Source organism: Durio zibethinus, chromosome 1, assembly GCF_047325235.1.
Source record: "Durio zibethinus cultivar Kanyao isolate XHJ-2024 chromosome 1, ASM4732523v1, whole genome shotgun sequence".
Lineage (NCBI taxonomy): Eukaryota > Viridiplantae > Streptophyta > Magnoliopsida > Malvales > Malvaceae > Durio > Durio zibethinus.
The window spans coordinates 1,990,456-2,009,483 of record NC_143162.1 but is presented as its reverse complement, the minus strand read 5'-3'; the positions used below and the strand labels follow the sequence as shown (position 1 = coordinate 2,009,483).

At 32.3% G+C, this 19,028-nt stretch overlaps 3 protein-coding genes across 8 annotated transcripts; 1 reads left to right on the top strand and 2 right to left on the bottom strand.

Annotated features, from left to right (window-relative positions):
• Positions 1–986: 986 nt before the first annotated feature.
• LOC111311579 (metal tolerance protein C2-like) lies at positions 987–6,517 on the bottom strand. 2 transcript variants are annotated; one of them, XM_022911079.2, is made up of 10 exons: positions 5,823–6,517; positions 5,061–5,169; positions 4,539–4,578; positions 3,152–3,228; positions 2,934–3,022; positions 2,019–2,088; positions 1,887–1,925; positions 1,580–1,730; positions 1,389–1,478; positions 987–1,258 (listed from the first exon to the last, which is right to left on the bottom strand). In XM_022911079.2, the coding sequence occupies exons 1-10, from the start codon at positions 6,265–6,267 to the stop codon at positions 1,157–1,159; spliced, it is 1,212 nt and encodes a 403-aa protein (XP_022766814.2). In that variant the 5' UTR covers positions 6,268–6,517; the 3' UTR covers positions 987–1,156. The 2 variants fall into 2 exon arrangements, with proteins under 2 accessions (XP_022766814.2, XP_022766816.2); XM_022911081.2 differs by lacking the exon at positions 5,061–5,169 and having other exon boundaries at positions 3,152–3,232; positions 5,823–6,410.
• Positions 6,518–6,836: 319 nt separating this feature from the next.
• On the top strand, positions 6,837–9,201 carry LOC111311582 (riboflavin synthase-like). Its single transcript, XM_022911088.2, has 2 exons — positions 6,837–7,829; positions 8,900–9,201. The coding sequence occupies exon 1, from the start codon at positions 6,975–6,977 to the stop codon at positions 7,809–7,811; it is 837 nt and encodes a 278-aa protein (XP_022766823.1). The 5' UTR covers positions 6,837–6,974; the 3' UTR covers positions 7,812–7,829; positions 8,900–9,201.
• A 339-nt stretch (positions 9,202–9,540) lies between these two features.
• On the bottom strand, positions 9,541–14,534 carry NUDX23 (nudix hydrolase homolog 23). Of its 5 annotated transcripts, none has more exons than XR_002692645.2 (8): positions 14,194–14,532; positions 12,609–12,740; positions 11,623–11,699; positions 11,286–11,421; positions 11,041–11,181; positions 10,831–10,889; positions 10,309–10,422; positions 9,541–9,923 (listed from the first exon to the last, which is right to left on the bottom strand). XR_002692645.2 is itself a non-coding variant. In XM_022911084.2 (8 exons), the coding sequence occupies exons 1-8, from the start codon at positions 14,443–14,445 to the stop codon at positions 9,910–9,912; spliced, it is 870 nt and encodes a 289-aa protein (XP_022766819.1). In that variant the 5' UTR covers positions 14,446–14,533; the 3' UTR covers positions 9,541–9,909. The 5 variants fall into 5 exon arrangements, 4 of the variants coding, with proteins under 4 accessions (XP_022766819.1, XP_022766818.1, XP_022766821.1 ...); XM_022911084.2 differs by having other exon boundaries at positions 10,309–10,367; positions 14,194–14,533; XM_022911083.2 differs by lacking the exon at positions 9,541–9,923 and having other exon boundaries at positions 10,098–10,367; positions 14,194–14,534.
• Positions 14,535–19,028: the final 4,494 nt, after the last annotated feature.

The window sequence follows — 19,028 nt, the reverse complement described above, 5'->3', positions numbered from 1 at the left end:
CGGGAGACCTCCCTCACAACTTTAAGAACTGTAGGGTCAAAAACTTTGGTTAATGTTTTGCTTCCTGGGTTACCCTTGCTTGGAGCTTCTGAGACACCATCATCTGTATTTCTATGAATGTTCCCCGACAAGGTTTGACGTGGTCATGAATCAATTGGAGAAAGGGGTACACTACAGTCCTTAGCTGCATAATTGATAAATTAATTTCTATTGAGAAAGGTTTACGTTTATGCTCTCTATTATTTTCGTCATTTTAGGTTGTGGGTTGGAAATGTCGAAACTCTGGAAACTAGGGACGATTGGACCAAGTCTTCCATCTACGCATCCAGACAGAAGACTTGAAGATGGCAAAGACTACGATATTAGTCTCTTTTTAAGCCAAAAACACAAGCAGCACACCTTGCACGAGTTGGCTAAATGATAATAAGCCAAACGGGTCAGTTGTATATGTGTCATTTGGGAGCATGACAGAACTAGAAATGGAGCAAATGAAAGAGCTAGCTTGGGGATTGACAAGAAGAAACTTCTACTTCTTATGGGTTGTGAGGGCATCGGAGGAGGCCAAGCTACCAGCCAACTTCCTAGAAGAGTCATCTTGGAAGGGTCTGGTGGTGACATGGTGCCCACAATTGAGTGTGCTAGCTCATGAGTCTGTGGGATGCTTTTGTAACGCATTGTGGATTCAATTTGTTCTTGAAGGTATGAGTTAGGGAGTTCCAATGGTGGAAATGCCTCAGTGTACCGACCAATACACCAAGACCAAGTGCGTGGAGGATATATAAAGAAACGGATGCGAGCTCACTCTGACGAGACAGGTTGGTGATGGTGGAAGTTCGGATAAGAACATTGATGAATAACGAAAACTTAATATAGCTCCATTATTTCTTCTCTGTCATAACTGTAAGAACATATATGATGAATTACGTTCCAATTTGGAAGCATGTAAACAGGGGAAGATCCAGAAACATACATAGAAACAAGTCAAGTTCAATCAACTATGATTATCCCATAGAAAACTCATGGTTTAAAATTTATAAGAAGAATACAATTTCAAATACATATATATAAAAGGATACCATACATGCTAAAGAGATATAAAACCAAGCACCGATCTCATAAAACCAATGAAAATAAGGGGAAGAAAAAGGGATGAGGTTCATACATAATCAGTTTGCACAGTCAAATCATGTATTCCTAATTCATGGTATAAACTATGCACATACTCTAGTAAACGGCGATCGTCCAGCTCTTTCTTCACCTGCTCAAGTGTCAACAACAGATGCAATATTAAACATCCAGCAATGGATACAAACATTATGTAAAACCTACAAGGGCACCTATTTGCTGCCCTAAGAATAGCAGATGAGATGAATGTTTCAGTAAAATACCTGTAGTGAAAGGGATCCAACAACATGACCAGGTACTAGTTCCCAAAACTGAGCTTGAGAAACTTCTGTAACATCCTCATGAGAAGCAATCTAAACAAGATAGGAAATTAAATTATAATTCACAAAAGAAAGATGTATAAATTTGACAAAAAAAAAAATTAGAATAACATATCAAAGGTAAAGGTAAACACCTGCCGCCAGCATTTGCTCATGGCTGAAGATGGAATATTAGGTGGTGCCATCTGAAGCAAGAAGCCACCACTAGCTTTAAATAGTGGCATGACAAGCATGAAGACTGCACCTGAAACTAATCCTAAGCACAAAACTTCAGCATTATTAACCCTGCAAGAAGGGGAACAAAAGTTACAAGGCAAAATGAAGAAAGAAAAAGGGGGGAAACAGAGGAACAGGCCAAGTTTTTGTTGGAAGGAGCAGGACAGTTGATATTTGGCTTGTTTCTTCAGCAGCAGTTAATTTAAAATAGAAGCAAGAAATTACCCAAGAGAGAGAAACCAGGATGCCAATATCAAACCTGCACTGAGAAAAAACAAATGTACAGCCGCTTAAGACAGTTGTAAACAATGAAAGAAAGAAGCAGTCATGCATGGATAGAAAGAGAACACATCACACCTGCGAATGGAGTCTGCAAGAACATGCAAGCAAACTGAGTGGTAATTCATATCTTCAGGTTTCCTGTATACTGCAAGAAAAATATGCATGTAAGAATAACACATGATCTCAAGCTCATGTCCCAAATTGTGGCAATCATAACCTTATTAAGCTCTAGGTTGTTGTAACAAAACAAATTGCCGTGCTTTGAACACAACATAGTTGTGTCAGTTAGCACACTTCAACTGACAGCAGGTAAATAAGCACATGAATAATAAAATACTAGCATGAAAAAAATAAAAGAAAAAAAAAAGATCATCCAGGTAAGCTAAAAGATTATCTAGATATATCAAGCATCTACTATCACTGTATGTAAGCCACAATGTTATGAATGAACATAAATAAATGAATGAAAAAATATAGTACAGAAACAGGCAGTTAGAAGCAGCAGCCACCATTACAAACTGCCATCGTTTATTCTTAATATAAAATTCATAATAAATTGATTTCAAATATTGTAAGCCGTTTATCACCAGATGAACTCACCAGTTTACGGATTCATCAACTCTAAAACACAGAGCTCTCTTTGCAACCCCCTTACTCAGCAGAGTAAAGGCACTAGCCTCACCATGCATGGTTTTTCTAAAATGATCACTTAATTTATATTTTAAAAGCAATTAGATATTGTTTTATCAATCTTTCTAAACTAAAACTAAAGGGTATTGATCCCCGGGAACGTATCACCTACAATCATTGCACTAAGTGATGGACTCCTACATAATTCTTCATTGTGATTAGACAATTGTAGGATTGTAGTAAAACCAATTGTAGGTGAAATGCACCCATTGATCCCCTGGCTCCATCCATGCATAAGCATTCTCATTTTAATTTGAAATATAACCTCTCAAACATCAAGAACCACAGCATCTGACTTACCAATATTGATTCGAGCATAATTTCTAAAGAACCAAACGCCAATAAGATTCACCAATAGATTTGTCACTGCCGAAACAATCAAATAATGCCTATAAGCAACAAAAAAGTTAGTACATAGCTTTCAATTATTATCATGTATAATAAATTAGATTAAATAACTGACAACTTATTAATATTGACTGCTATACCACCAATCAAAGGCAAGATAACTGACTTACTTGTGCTCTGATTCATCTTGGATGAAAGCATGAAGTGCTTCCACAGCTAAGGAGAATGACATGAACAATAGAAACAGCTGTCTACACATGCAGCAAAATCAAGAATATCAAGTTGTTAACCTACTTTATGCAATTAAAACAGAAGCAACAAAATAAAATTGCAGAAATATTTCAAAGAACTAGGAGTACATGTAAAGCATAAGAGAACATGAAACACAAATTCATTATGAGATCTACATTGCCCTTAATGGGAAGATAAAAAAAGAAAAAAAAGAAAAAGAGCAAGCCAACAATTACTTTTTAAGAAATAACTATCACCCCTTACAAATTGTTTCAAGGATTTTCTATCTCCTTATCATTTTACTCTATGAAAAGTAGGCATCAAATACTCATAGAAGGGAACACCCAGATTGACGAAAGTCTATACTCCTTTCCTATGAGAACCGTTATATTGATATATCATTCATTGTTCTCAAAATATTCTAAGTCTCAAGACCATTAACTTCTGCACAATCACAACATTCATCTCAAGCCAAAGGAAGGAAAAAAAGAAATAGAACTGTTAACACTCACACACACACATATATAGTTTATTATTTTCACTTAATTTTTATTAAATCTATCCTTTCCTACACATTTTTAAAGTATGAGTTATTGTTTAACATAGTTTCCTAAATTTACACATGTTGATTCTTAATATTTTCAATAGTTTTTTAATTAAAGTTATTGATAATTATTGAGTGAATGAATCAATATTAATAGCAATAATTGACAGAAAATTTTTATTGCAATAACAAACTCACATCATTTTGCAATAGATTTAACCTATTTCACATTTCATTAAAATAATAACAAAAGAATTATTAGTCTTATTTTCAATCACTAAATAAATAAATAAATAAATAAATTTTCTTCTATATATTTTCATCATATTCATCCGATATGATTCACAAGCAAATCATTTGTTTTGGAAGAATTACTTCTTGGGCATTTAGCAATCAGCATATCTGGTAACTGCAGACATCTTAAACGGTGAAGCTTTAAGTAAAATACAGGTGCATTTTATCTAAATTTAATATAGATTATCTAAAAGATAACAAATATCTAGTCCTACTAGCATTTTAAACTTTGAAATTCAAATGTCACATAGAACCGTTAGAAGTCTCTTCCAACATGACTAATGCCAAGTGACTTCTAGCAAAACTAAACCCTAGATATGTTCAGCAGCTGGGATTTCAAGGGACAATTTTTCCTATCCTTGTCCTAAGTTCATTGTACTTCAAACTTCACTAAAATGAAATCATAACATGAACATGGTATAAACTGAGAGAGTGCAACTGGAACACAACATTTTGACAGAAAGAAGGTTGAAAATAAATATACTTACAGCATTGGTGAAAGCAGATAATACTTCGAGTCTTTGGTACCTGATAATGAACAAATTTACAACTATAAGCTGTCATGTACAACCAAACATCTAATCTACACAAAATAACTAGAAAAGGAAAATATTTCTTTGTCATTTCATAAGTGATTTGGGGGATGGATGATTTGCAATTGAGATGCCCTTTCTAAATGAGAGATAATGGCTACCAATTAAACAATGCCTTTGCCACAAAATAACTGAGGGCAAAGAAAACAATAGACAACTGTAAAACAGAAAATGAATCTGCCAGGCTGGTGAATAAGGGTGCATGTAAGTGTGGTTTTCATGTGCTTGATAAAAAAAAAAATAATCTCAATCAGAGGCATAACTTCATGTAGAAAGTATGCTGGTAAATAATTAAAGTTCAAATAGCAACAAGAAAATATATGCTGACTGGAAAAATGTAACCGACTACAGAACTCCAAGAAATACCAATAAATTGCACCATCTCTCATGGACATAATTGAAATTGTATGATCTCACCCGTAAGTATAAACATGATCAGGCTTTCTTCGAGAAGCAGCCATCGCAAACAAAGAAAATGTCAAGAGACCACAACCAAATGTCAAATGAAATGCATCAGATACCAAACCTGAAAAGAAAAACATAATAACAAAATAAAGAACAGAGAAAATTTTAACTATAAAACCAGGAACCGTAAAAACTTGATGCAAACTAAAATCAACAAGGAATTTCATTCAACCCAGGATGATATTTTCAAGTGGTGCATTCCCTTTCACGTAAAGTATTAGAAAGGACATCAAAATTCAAAGCTGAATTGTTAAAAAAAAAACAGAACAACTGAACACTGATAAATAGGGTCACAAAATTGTCAAAACAACAAACTTTTATAGCCAAAAAAAAAACATACTGTCCATAATACCACTTAGAATACGAACATTAAAGCATACAATCAACAAGAAAATTTAACATTAAAACAAAGGGGCGAGCTTGCATCAACACAAGTAGAAGTATAGTTCAATTGTGAACTATCAGAACTACAAACAACAATTATAGCTGAGAATGATAAAAGCAGTTAATTTGCAAGCAACTAATGTTATTACCTAGAAATACCAAGTCAACTTTATATACTAGCTTTTCTTTGTCCAAATTTATTTGCCAAAATTCTTTCAAATACATACATACCTCAATATTTTACAAATAAGTACCCTAATTGAATTAGCAAATATGCAAATTCATGCATATAAATGCAAAAAACAGGAATAAAACATATTAGAATCTCACCAATACGGCCGGTAAAGAGCCCAATCGCCAACTCAGCGGTAGAATATGCCACATTAAGTGAAATCATAATCAGCAACCTCTTCATTTGCCGGCTACCGGTTCTCATAACCCGAAAAAGCGACAAAACCGAATCCAAAACCGAGAATTTATCCGCCCCCGCCGATCCTGTGGCTTCGAAAAATCCATCCTTCGCTTGGTCAAAAGAGTAAAACCCTGCCACTATGTCGATGCTTGAAACATTCCTCGATAGAAAAGAATTAATGGAATCGTTGGAAAAGTTCGACGTCATCGGCGTGCGGGTATCTCTCTGCGATTGTTGAAACGACGGTTGCCGCGAAAACGCGTAACGCCGATCGCTTGCGTTGGTAAATCCGAAATCGGCGTTCCATGGATGAGGTGAATCGGGCTCCTGAGAGTAGTATTTGAATGATTTGTGTTTCTCCATATTTAAAAAATAAAATAAAATCCTAAAATTTATTTTTTGCTTCAAAAACCCTAATTAACTGACGATGAATCTTTAAACGATAAGAAATTAATCGCCATTGGATTTGAAATATATATAAAGAACGCCAATTTTTATGATTTTGCTTTTCTTTCGAATTGGGAAATTGAGATTTTGAAAGTACTGAAAATTTTAGGGTAATGAAAATTTGTGATTGTTAGTACAAAAAAAGGAAGGGAAAGTCTGCTTTTTCAGGAGAAGACTTGGGAGAGGGCAGCCGAAGTAAACGGAGGGAGTTTAAACAGGGTACACCGATGCCTAGAGTAACTAAGGTGAGTTTAGGTAGGTCCCAGTCTGCCAGATATTAATGTTGGGGCAATCAGAGATCTTACAATTGGTGATCTTTGATTGGATGATCAAATCAGGGGACCAATCCATCTCATGATAAATTTTTTGTACACTTTTTGGCGGCCTTGGCCCCGCGAAATTCGGAAATTAAAGTTATTTTTGGATAAATAACTTTTTGGAAAGCTATTTTTGTATAAATAATTAAATATTGACTGAAATCGATCTGCTCAGACAGCTACTCCAACGTGAGTTTATGGTTTTGACCACTTCGGAGTTCGGACAAAGCGAACTTGCTCTTTGCGCTTTTTTTTTTTTTCCTCGAGAAACAAACGGAGTAGAGAAGAAAACAAGAAGCAAAGAGGATGCTGCTCTCTACATCTCTGAATTCACTCGCCGTAATCCCCAAAGCCTCTCCATCTAAAAACCCAATAATCTTCAACCTCCTCAAAACTCCATCATTGAGAACTCGCCTCAAAGCCAACCCCATTTCGAAATCCTCTTCTCTTTTTACTAAACCATCCAGAATCAGACCCAAGACCCAATATTTCCAAAGCCCCAAAATCCATGCTCTCTTCACCGGCATCGTGGAAGAAATGGGTGAAATCAAGCAATTGGGTATGGCGGATCATGGCGGTTTCGATCTCAAAATACACGCGAAAACCGTTATAGAAGATGTTCACCTCGGTGACAGCATTGCCGTTAATGGAACTTGCTTAACAGTGACGGATTTCGATACCCTTTTGGGAGAATTCACGGTGGGGTTGTCTCCTGAAACCCTAAGGAAAACTTCATTGAGTGAATTGGAACCCGGGTCATTGGTGAATTTGGAGCGGGCTATCCAGCCCACAGGCCGGATGGGAGGCCATTTCGTGCAAGGGCACGTAGATGGGACAGGGGAGATAGTGGGGAAAGAGGTGGAAGGGGATTCATTGTGGATTAAGGTTAAGGTTGATAAGAGTTTGTTGAAATATGTGGTGCCCAAAGGGTTTATAGCTGTGGATGGAACTAGTTTGACTGTGGTGGATGTGTTTGAAGAGGAACTTTGTTTTAATTTTATGTTAGTTGCTTATACACAGCAGAAAGTGGTGATTCCCTCGAAGGAAGTTGGGCAAAAGGTGAATTTGGAGGTTGATATTCTTGGCAAGTATGTAGAGAGGCTTCTCAGCAGTGGTTTTGTTGATTCAATTAAAGGCTTATGACATGCAGAAATGATAAAGGTTTGTTGTTTTTTTTCTTCTTTGGGTTTATTGTATCAGTGGTTTCTGTTTCTCTTATGTTGTTTTTACTTGTTCAAGTCGAAGTATTTTAATTTGCATTAGTTTCTATATTTAGGATTTAGAAAGAAGCAGATTGAGTTAATGATTGGTATTGGTGTTAGTGCAGTAAATATACATATGGCTATGTTTTCAATGATTAGGTGAGGGACGTCACTTTCAAAGCCCGTGAATCTGTTTGTGATAGCTCTTGTAAACAGTGTCTACGAGTAAATGCCCGATTCTGCATGGCTTGACTGACTGATGGTCTTTATCAGACAGGCATTTTGAGCTAGTTGCTAAATCCTTTCAATATATCTAACATACTGGCTAATGAAATTTCAGTACTTCTGCTTGTCATTTTCCTCCGGTGTGTCGTATGTGTTGACACCTAACTGATTGAACTTGGGTTTGTTACTTTGTTAGTATCGAGTCAATTGGAGGCAGTTGCTTGAGGGGTTTTCTTTGGCAGGGAGGATGGAAAATTTTTTACTAGGTTTCATAACCACATTTGTTATTTTGTAACTCAACCTTTAAATTAAAACATTTTCTTTCTTTTTCTTTTTCTTGTCTCTATCCCCTCTACCAAATGGACCCTTAATGTTATATCGAATGTCAATAATACTTTCATGTTGGTGGATGAACAAGAATTTCAATTCTAATCATCCGTAGGTAACCACATCATTTGTCTGCAGTTGCTTTCAGTATTGGTCCTTTAATTTTTGTTTTTAGGTTCCCATGTATGCATTTTTTATGTTGAATTTATCGTAGTTTACTTTTCGATACATCAATTCCATTAATACACTGCCTAACTGAAACGACCTTAGTATTTCAATTTCTTCCATGTTTTGATTAAAACCATATGCAGCTTGTCTCTCTTGACATGTAGAAAGAGTAGCTCCTCGTCAACTAAGTTGTTCTTACCCTCTGATAATCGCCACAAGGTTTTGTTTGTGTGTGTTTTTGTTGAAGTGGAGATTCTGTCTTAAGCTACCTTCTGAATCCTGATCTTGAAACCCCTGTTCTGTTTTCAGGTGCTCTCGACATCAGTGAAACGTGTAGTAAAATATTTCAAATTCCAGAATCCAGAGGCAACAGGTTTCAAATATTTCAATTCAATAAAGGGTGCTTTTGCCTGGGGCTGACCTCCATAACTAAAACTTCCCATTCAAGATCTTGAATTAAGTCCACTCCTTCAATTGACATTCAAGTAAAGTTGCAGTCATCTTGGCACATGTTTTTGTTTTTGAATAAAAACTAGAATACTGGTTTATTTATGGAGATGAAATGGATCGAGAGATGCAAATAAAGCTGCTTTTTATGTTTTCTTTTGCTATTTATTTATGAGAATCTAAAGTGATTGAGATGGTACTGCATTTTTTTTTCTTATGTGACTTTTTGCTGCAATAATGCAGTTGGAAAAACTTCCTGATGAGAGTAATTGCTATTACAGGGGAAAGAAAGAAAACATCTTGATTGCCATTACAGTCATTGTTTAACAATGAAAGCAACAGAAAAAAGTTGATTAGTGTAGAGTTCAACGCATTGAACAATTCAACAGTCAGAGATCAAAATCTCTCTTATCCGACAAAATCTATTGAACATGAAGCGGCTATATTTGGATTCAAAATTCTTTTTCCTCTGCACCCCCTAAAACCATTGAATGGAACAAAACTAAATGAAAGTTGCTTCTCCAGTCGATCAAATCAATTGAAATCACCTGAATAATACCAAACTTTTAAGAGTCTCCAACTCCAGATCTCTCCTACAGTCCTTTACAAGACAAAGACGAAATTTTGCAGGGGTACATAATGGAATATTTGCACCATACATCATTTATCTAATAAATTCTGACTCAAGAATTGTTATTTGTAGAAACAATCTATGTATACAAATTTCGAGAAGCAAAATATATCCATTACCAATTTCAGTAGATACACTTGCTTCCTCAGAAATCTTTTCACTCCATAAACATGGTAGTTGACTCAACATCGACACCATAGAGTCATGTGTGAGAGTCAGACTCTAATCATATGCCTTCCACTCAAAAATCGGATCCTAGAAAGCAGCACAAGAGAAAACAATAACTCAAAATTCGATCATAGTTCAAAAATAAGTTTACCAGTGCAAAAGAGACTCAATTCAATAAAATTTTTAGCTCAGAGAATCTGGAGGCTAATTACCACAATAAACTTCACCGGATTAGAAGCAATAAGAGACGAATGACAATATGTACAACCATAAAAATTCTAGAAGAAAAATGAAACTACATGATTGGCAGCTCATCCTGCCATCCGGATATTATTTTGTCAGCAGCATAAATTATAAGGAGTTTTTACTTGAAAACCTCAAATATCAATGGAAGTTACAGCACCAGACAAGCAAATTTCTCTCAGGAAAGTAAAAGTACAAGGATTTCACTCCCAGCTATTCAGTATATTACCCTTACAGACTATTATGCACTGGACAAGAAGCAGCAGAGCAATCAACCGCATGTCAGACCTGCAAATGATAGTCAAGTGTAAAGGCACGAATATCAGACGGGCCTGTCCCAAGCCTGCCAACAAACATCAGAAACAAGACTCGATAATGAGAGTAAGCTTTTCTAAATTTAATAATAAAACAAAAAGTAAATAATTGTCAATGATGAATGAGCAAAATGGTAAATTTCTCTATTTCATTGATAGGTCACATAACAATAGGATTCACTGAACAAGTAGAAAGTAATCTCAAAATTCAGACAGCCAAACCCAAATAGAGAGAAAGAAACAATGACACTGTAAAACCTAAAATATCATTTTTACTCTTCACCAAACATCAGGAAACAGGTTACTGCCATCGAATGGATGACTTGATTGCTATTTCCCAAGATGATAAATAAAAGTTCAGAACATAAATTTCTCTTTCCCCAATGAACTTCACAAAATTTTCTAGTGGCAGTTTCACAAATAAAAAACTGAAATACCTTTTGTTAATGATACCATAGTGAAACTTTATTTTTCCGGATTTAACATCTTCAATGTACTGCACCAACAAAGAGACAATTCAATGTATTAAGAGTTAAGATATGTGGTTCTTTTTGGCCATAAGATAAATGATTGATGAGAATTGTTAAATGAATTTTAACAAGATTTATTTTTACCGAAAGAACGAAAAAAGAAAAAAAAGCTCTTACCAAATTCAAGGTCACGAAAATTGAAGAAAATGCCAAAGAATCAAAAGGAATATTGTCCAATTCAAAGAGACAGCACTCAGATGATTCGGGTCCTGGTGAAAACTGGGGCTTCTTCAGCTTTGCCAAGAAGATTATGTAAGTCTGCTCCAAAAAAAGGAAAAGAAAAAGCAATTTTAGATACACAAACATCCTCAGTAAATGCAGAGGAAATAAAAGTAGAAGTAATTAAGGATGCTTCTTCTAACTTGTCCAATAAGAGGAATGTCCAGTTGCGCAAAAGGTGAAACCACTTCCACTTCAGCACCTGCTTCTTCCCAAGTTTCCCTGATTGCTCCTTCTGTAGCTGACTCCCCAATTTCCAGGTAACCAGCAGGAAGAGTCCTATGTCAATGCCACCCGATCAACTCAAATATTGTATTGACCATCAGAGATGGTAGAAATTAGCTATTCACAAGAAAAGAAAGTGCTAGTGCCCCAAATTTGAAATGCATAATTAATCTCTATTCAGGCAAATAACAGAAAAATAAGAGAAAACAATATTCAATCCTTTCCTAAACCAAATTCCAATCATCTAAATCATACCAAAGACCATAAGATGGTTCAATGTTTCGCTTGCAAAGTAGGATCTTTCTATCATGCTCGATGAGGCAACCCACAACCTAAGAGCATCAATTTAAAACAAAAATTAAGCATAAAAATTTCATCTGAGGAAAGAAAGTAATTCAAAGCCTAACAAATTATAAATTAGAAAAAGGAATGTGATTCAGAAGACAGGATGCAGCACATTCAAAGCAATATTTGTTCCAGTAACCATCCAAAATTATAGGGGATATCTACCCCCATCTCGAATGCAAGTGGACTATTTTAGGGAAGGAAGAAAATACCACACTCTAACTAGCATGAGTTAGTAGTTAATGTCATACATCGACAAAGTTATTCAATTTTGCAGAATGTTAAAAAGGCAAAAGGACCTTTTATACATTAGCATTTTGAAATAACCATCACCAGCAACTGTTTTAATAAATAGATACCAGGAATAGGATTGGAATTAGGACACTCCATATTTTGCATGAATCACAATAAATAAGGAAAACTCAGAACAAAGCAACCATTATAGGTAATATAATAATTACATTTCACTTCAAAGATGTTGATTAAGTTTGACCATCCCATGATCCTTTACATTACTTTCAAAAATCTTGGTAGAAAACTTTGGAGATAATCATGAAATCATACAGTGAAAAATAGAACATCCTTTTATCTAAAAAATAAACCTAACCCCACCCTACGCAAATCTAGGGGGCTTCTCTTCCAAGGCTTATCAAAGCACATCAAAATGATTAGTTATGTGCAAGAATAACACCTAACCCCTTCCTCTGTAAAGGGGCTTCTCTTCAAAGATTTATCAAAGCACAGGAAAATAATTAGTTACACGCAAGATGCCCAAGCATCAACATAAAGAAACTTGAAGAGGCAAAGACTAAAACACCACAGCTATACTCAGGCAAAAACATACCATCTGGCAAATAGCAAGCTACATTCTATTTTGCTGCAATAAATCAACCTACCATTTTTGGATTTTGATAGGCAATTTTTCCACAAATAGTGCAAATAGCTCTTATCTTCTCTTCTCCATCAGGTATTTCATGCTTCGCCAGGCCACCACACCACTGACAGAACTTGATCTTATGAACATTGCCCTGTAACATGATATCTATTTCTCAATCACTGGCATACAGATAGGTATTATCCTTAAAAAGTTCTTAGCCTTTACCTCATGGGATATTCTACCATCGTAGGTAGAGAAAAGAACTATGAATAGTGCCAATACAGAATCCATCTTTCATTTATTACTTCATAGAAGCAGTTTATTTTGTAATTATCTTGTTTCTAAAAAAATGCTACAGCTACCATCACCACTTAGAGTTTCAATAATAATTTAATTTCGAAAGATAAAATTAAAATTTCCAGCCAGCTTTAGTTTTCAAAATAAAATAAAATAATGAATGCTCAATGGTAGAGCATGTAATATATCAATTCTTTCTGCTCCCTCAAACCAAGTTAAAACTATAAAATTCTTCTAATGCTTAAAGCTTAAGCATTCTGAAAAAATAAATAAAAAAATAAAAATGAAAGACAGAAAATAGAATCAGATGTGTACATCATTGTCAAACAAAGTGACCTATCCTATGTTTAGCAAGAAACTAATCATACGATATGTTTATGGCATATAAACCACCAAATAATAAGACATTAGAAGCATCCACAAAGGAATACATCAAGGCACATTAGGTCTTTAAACTTCCTAGGAAATTCCTTTTGCCCAGTGCTTTATTGCTTGCAATATTGCAGAAATCAAGCAAAGGAACCATTTCTGACAAACTATGTTAGTATGTAACATTAATCTAATTTAGGTGAATAAGATAGAAATCAGACATCAAACATTAAATGAGTTTGACAAATGCCTGCGAGCTACAATTAGCTAATATAGAGAATTGCACTCTATACTAAAACTCAATTCAAATTTATTGTTCATTCTCTCACATTTTATTGCTACAGGAAGCCTATTTGTGTTTAATCTGGTACCACTTAATCACACAGCCTTCCAACAAAAAAAAAAAATTTCTCACCGCCAATTGACCATAGGATGATGATTGTAAGATGATAAAAACACATTTAATATTACATAGAAACCACTATTTCCCTTTTGTCACGAATCTCACCAATGTAGGCCTAGAATTGCACCAAGCTTTACAATCACTGCAAAACCAAACATGCTTGCCTTGCACAAGGAATTATCCAATTTATATCATAAGTTTCAATGGAGGTTGATCACATTATTATAATCTGCATTATCCAAAATTATAATTCCAAAGACAATTAAATCCAAACCCATAATTCAATATTCCAGAAAATGTTGGTAAAGTATAAAGCCAAATTCACCACATAAGCATTTGAACCCCCAAAAAAAAAACACTTAATTTTTTAATTTAATAATAATAATAATAATAATAATCACATACACAGCTTACTACTACATAAAACTAAATCACTGAATTAGCAGCTTAATTGCCCAAAAAAAGCAAACTTTCTTTTATTACAAGGTAAATTAAGCACAAAATCTCAATTCACAGTTCCAAAGAAAAAACTCACGGCTGAATGAACTGCAACCGAATAAGAAGAGGAAGAAGGGGCATCGGAGTTGGACTCGGACTGAGTCGAAAGCATTCGAATCACTCTAAAAGAACGAGATTTCGGAGCCCAAAAAGGACGCAGAGACAAAGAAGTTGAACTGTAGCTTCTTTTTGAATGGATTAAAGAAAACCCATTACCAGAATGAGGCTTTTTTAGTCTTTGAGAGATAAACCCAGATGAACAACCAAGAATTTGTATAGCTCTTAGCATTAGGAAGTTAAACAATGAAAAAGAAAACTAAGGATGGAGGTAGAAAAAGAAGAAACAGAGAAGACTTATAAGAAATGGGATATTTTGGGTTTCAGATGTTGATGCTGATACGGATTACGATGAACGTAAAACGCTGCGTTTGGTGCCCATGATGTCAATGATTTCATCCTCCGATTCAACTCGGACACCTTTTTACTTGGGTGTTAAACGCTTAGAGGAATAAGTTTCTGTCTGAGTGCTTTCTTTGTTTCATAAAATCTGCAAAATAAAAAATAAATACTTTCAAACTTATTGTTAAAAAAAAAAAACTGAATTTACTATTTTAAATATGTAATTTAATAATAAATACTTGTATTTCTCATAAAAATAGTTTTTTTCAAATAAATAAAAAATTTTCAAAACCCCTTATTTCGAAATAAAAAAATTATAGTATATAGATTTTAGTTCACTTCTTTTAGGTGAACCATACAAAAAAGATAGCAACAATTATCAACACCGTTGCTTGAACATATTTTCCTTGTTCTAATTTGAATCTGTTCCATTATAAATGTTATTCACCAAACAAGCACATATCATTCATGAGCAGGCAAGATCCTTCTATTTCGCAATGTGATTAATACGACAAACTTGATTGAAATGAATCAAAATGTTTTTGGTCGAATAATTTTAAATTAAAAAAAAATTTAAGTTTATTTTATATTCAAATTTTTTGAATTTAACATTTAAATTATTTGAATTTAAATAATTTAAAATTTAAATTAAGTTTCTAAATCAAATTATAATAATATTGGATTAAACTTTTAGGTTTGAACCGTTTTAAAATTAAATTAATTTAAGTTTGAATTTTTTTTTTATTTTGAATTAGATAATTTAAATGGTTGATTTTTTTGTCGAATCGACTTAGATTAATTTCGGATGATCGAACGATTTTTTTTTTTATTACCTTAAACATATTGAATGACTTTTTTAAGTTCCGATTACTTTGACAGCTCTACCAAATGTTCCCTTCTTCGGAAAACATGAACTAAATGTAATGGCAATCTCTACAGTGAGACTAGTAAAGGATTAAGGATGGCTGTACTTTGTGTTGGTCATCAGTTACTCATTTCATTGTCCCTGTCAATTCTGGCAATCAACCTGGATGAGAAACAGAGAGGCCTATTATTGTCGTACATGATGATAGATGTATTATTATATGGTGTAAAATATTTTATTTTTATAAAAATTATATATCATAATATATATAAATATAAAAATATAAAAATATAAAATATAAATTTTTAATTTTATTTAATTTATTTATAACTTATTTTTATATCATATTTTAAATTATCAAATCTATTTAATAATATCAGTATAAGTGTAACTTATGGCGCATTAAGTCAAATTCCAAGAAATCACCACAGCTGGGGTTTATGCCACGGTACACATGGGGGGAACGGAACTATACCGCAAATCCCATGCCACAGCACCTATTACCTCCAATGAATCTAAACTACATAAGAAAATAAAAAGTAATAAGGCAATCACAAATAAAAAAATTTATAGGCATTAGAATTTAAATTTAAATTTAATAAATATTAATTTTAAAATATAAATATATAAATCAATAAAATTAAATTTTGAATTCATAAAAAAAAAAACTCTAATTAAAAGCAAGTAAACAATTCAAGCATCAACATTCAAATTCTTAGTTTCTGAAATTTCAACCTTGGAACCTGTAATTCCTTGTCTTTGTTTTAATTATCAGATGTAAGAACCCTATAACTCAGTTATAAAGCTTTAAGCCACACAGTCATCGTGAATAAAATAATTTTTCATAAATTAATATATACAAAATAATAAAAAAAACCTTTAAGAAATTTTGTTTACATATGATCTTGAATTATACATTAAAAATAAATTTCTTTCTCATCTCATAAATCTCAATTCTTTTTTTTTTTTTCAAGATTCGAACCATAGACTTCACAAATTCTTAAAACCATTACACTAGCAAATTGCAATTAAAATTTTCCAAAATGATGGTTATATGGTGGCCATGCATCCATTTATCCAGCGTTACGTTAGGTCCATATCCTATGGGATGCAACTGAATGCTAGATAGACCAGGCTGGAAGAACATGACCTGATTCCCACTCAGCAATAATACCAGTTCTAGTGATGCAATTGATGTATTTGAACGTTTGTTTCGAAGCCTCGGCTGACAAATTTTAAAATACGATTATAAAAAATAAAAATAAAAACAATAATAAAATATAAAAATTTATGATTTAAAATTTTAATAAAATCATATATGATATTTTAATTTTTATGCAATATCGACCTTAAAAACGAGACTTGTTAATATTAGTTTGATTTTCAAAGCAAGTAATTATGATCATTTTAAAATTTGTTTTATCTTGGAGGAAAGACTTGACAGCTGAGGCACGTAGGTAACGAATCAAATAAATAACAAACTAACATTCAGGTTAACTTTAAGTTGGGTTTAATTAAAACCTCCTACCAACCTTAACCAAACGTGATTGACAGGTAACTAATACGAATGAAATGCAAATGAAACCATTGCACATGACTTCACTTTTAATTAGAAACCCCAAACTTTTAAAATGAGGAAAACTCCCTTTATTGCAATACTTAGCTGGATCACTTTTAGACCATATATGTATATTTGTCATATTAAATATTAAAATTTACATATTATGTATAATAATTTATATCAATATAAAAATATAAAATATTTTATTTTATTTTATTAAATATATATAATTATTAATAAAATTTTAAATCGTATTATATTTATATTATATTTAAATTATCAAATTTACTAGCTAAAAATTTTAAGAATTTAAAAGCGAGTGGTGACCTCGACCAACAAAATGGAAAAAGGTTTCTCTTTACATTCGTGCGGGGCCGATTATGAGATAATAGCCGGCCATAGTTATAAAGGTAGAAGAGAGGTTCACATAAATAAAAGATGTGCCCAAAAGGAATCTCATTTGATCCTATGATTATGTTCGTTCCATGTCAAGCATGATTAATTAAAGTAAAAATGTGTTTTTGTTTGGTTTCTAATAACAACTTTGCCTTGAAAATAACTAAAAATAGAAATATTAACCAAAGAAAATGGGTCTTTTAATCATGTTATTTGTCCCATCAATTTTGTATTAAATTTTTGTAGTCTGATTGGATAATTGGATAATTTTATTTTAAATTTTTATATACCAATTTATATAATTTCTTATTAAAATTAAAAAAAATATGGTTCAAACTCCAAATTTCTCATTTTTAAATAAAAATTTCTAAAAAATTTTAAAAATAATTATTTTTATTTATCTAATTCAATTAATTAAACAAAAAATAAGAATAATTTTGAGAAAAGAATATTTTTAAGATTAAAGAATCACAAAAACACATTTATTATATTGAAATTCTTTTTGATGAGAATATGAAAAAATTAAAATTTAATATTAGAATAAAAAGACATCTTAATGGATGAAAACAAAAAAGAAAAATCCACCAAGCTCTTTTATTTTCTTTTTCTTTAAAAGGATTATTATATTTCTTTTAAATAAATTTTCCAATAAAAAAGAAAATGAAGTGGTCAAACTTCTAAACGTCAATGTCTGAGATTGGAGACCACGTGGTGTGCTTTTCTTTAACGTTAACGCATCGCACGTTATATATGGCCGCACACGATCAGTTATCAAACGCAAAAATCGTCCGCAATATTACGGCAACGTTTGATGATCAACGTTGATCCGGCTTTATAGTTGAGAGTAAATGGGAATAATACATTAATACTCTCAAACCGATTTAATTTAGATAAAATTTAAATTTAATTTGTTCATTATCAAGTTGAGATTTAATAATTTAATTTATCAAATACATCAAATTTAAATATTTTTATATTTAGTTTGAATTATTTATGAATTTAATTTAATTTTTAATATCTTTTTATTTTTTAAATAAAAAATTATTATTTTATTTTTTAATATATTAATTCGAATTCAAATTTAAATTTATATACATAATTGAGTTTAAAATAAAAAATAAAAATCAATTTTATTTTTGATCAAATAAAGATCAAATAGTTTGATTTATTAAATGAATCGAATTCAAAAATTTTAATAGCCAACTTGTTTAGTTTAAACCAATTTTTTAAATTTTTATATATTTTTATTATTTTAATTAAAATTTATTGTTTTATTTTTATATATTAATTTAAATTTATATCAAATTTATACACATAATCAAATTTAAATTCGAATACAAATAAATTTAAATAATTTAATTTTTATTTTAAATTAAATTTAAATTTAAAAAATAAAATTGGATGAAATTCGAACTAAGATTTTAATAATGAATTTGAGTTAAAACTCAAATATTTTATTGTAACGATTCAACTCGGAAAGATTACACTAGAGAGAGATAATATAAGAGGATCAGACAAGTGTAGGTAAAAGTGACCGCAGGTGAATAAAAAACAAAGGTAGATATCAATTCCAACGGTTAACTGGACCAAAAAGGAATTTAATTTAGATATATATATTTTCTATTGTTTTCTTTAGCACTACAAAAGGTCA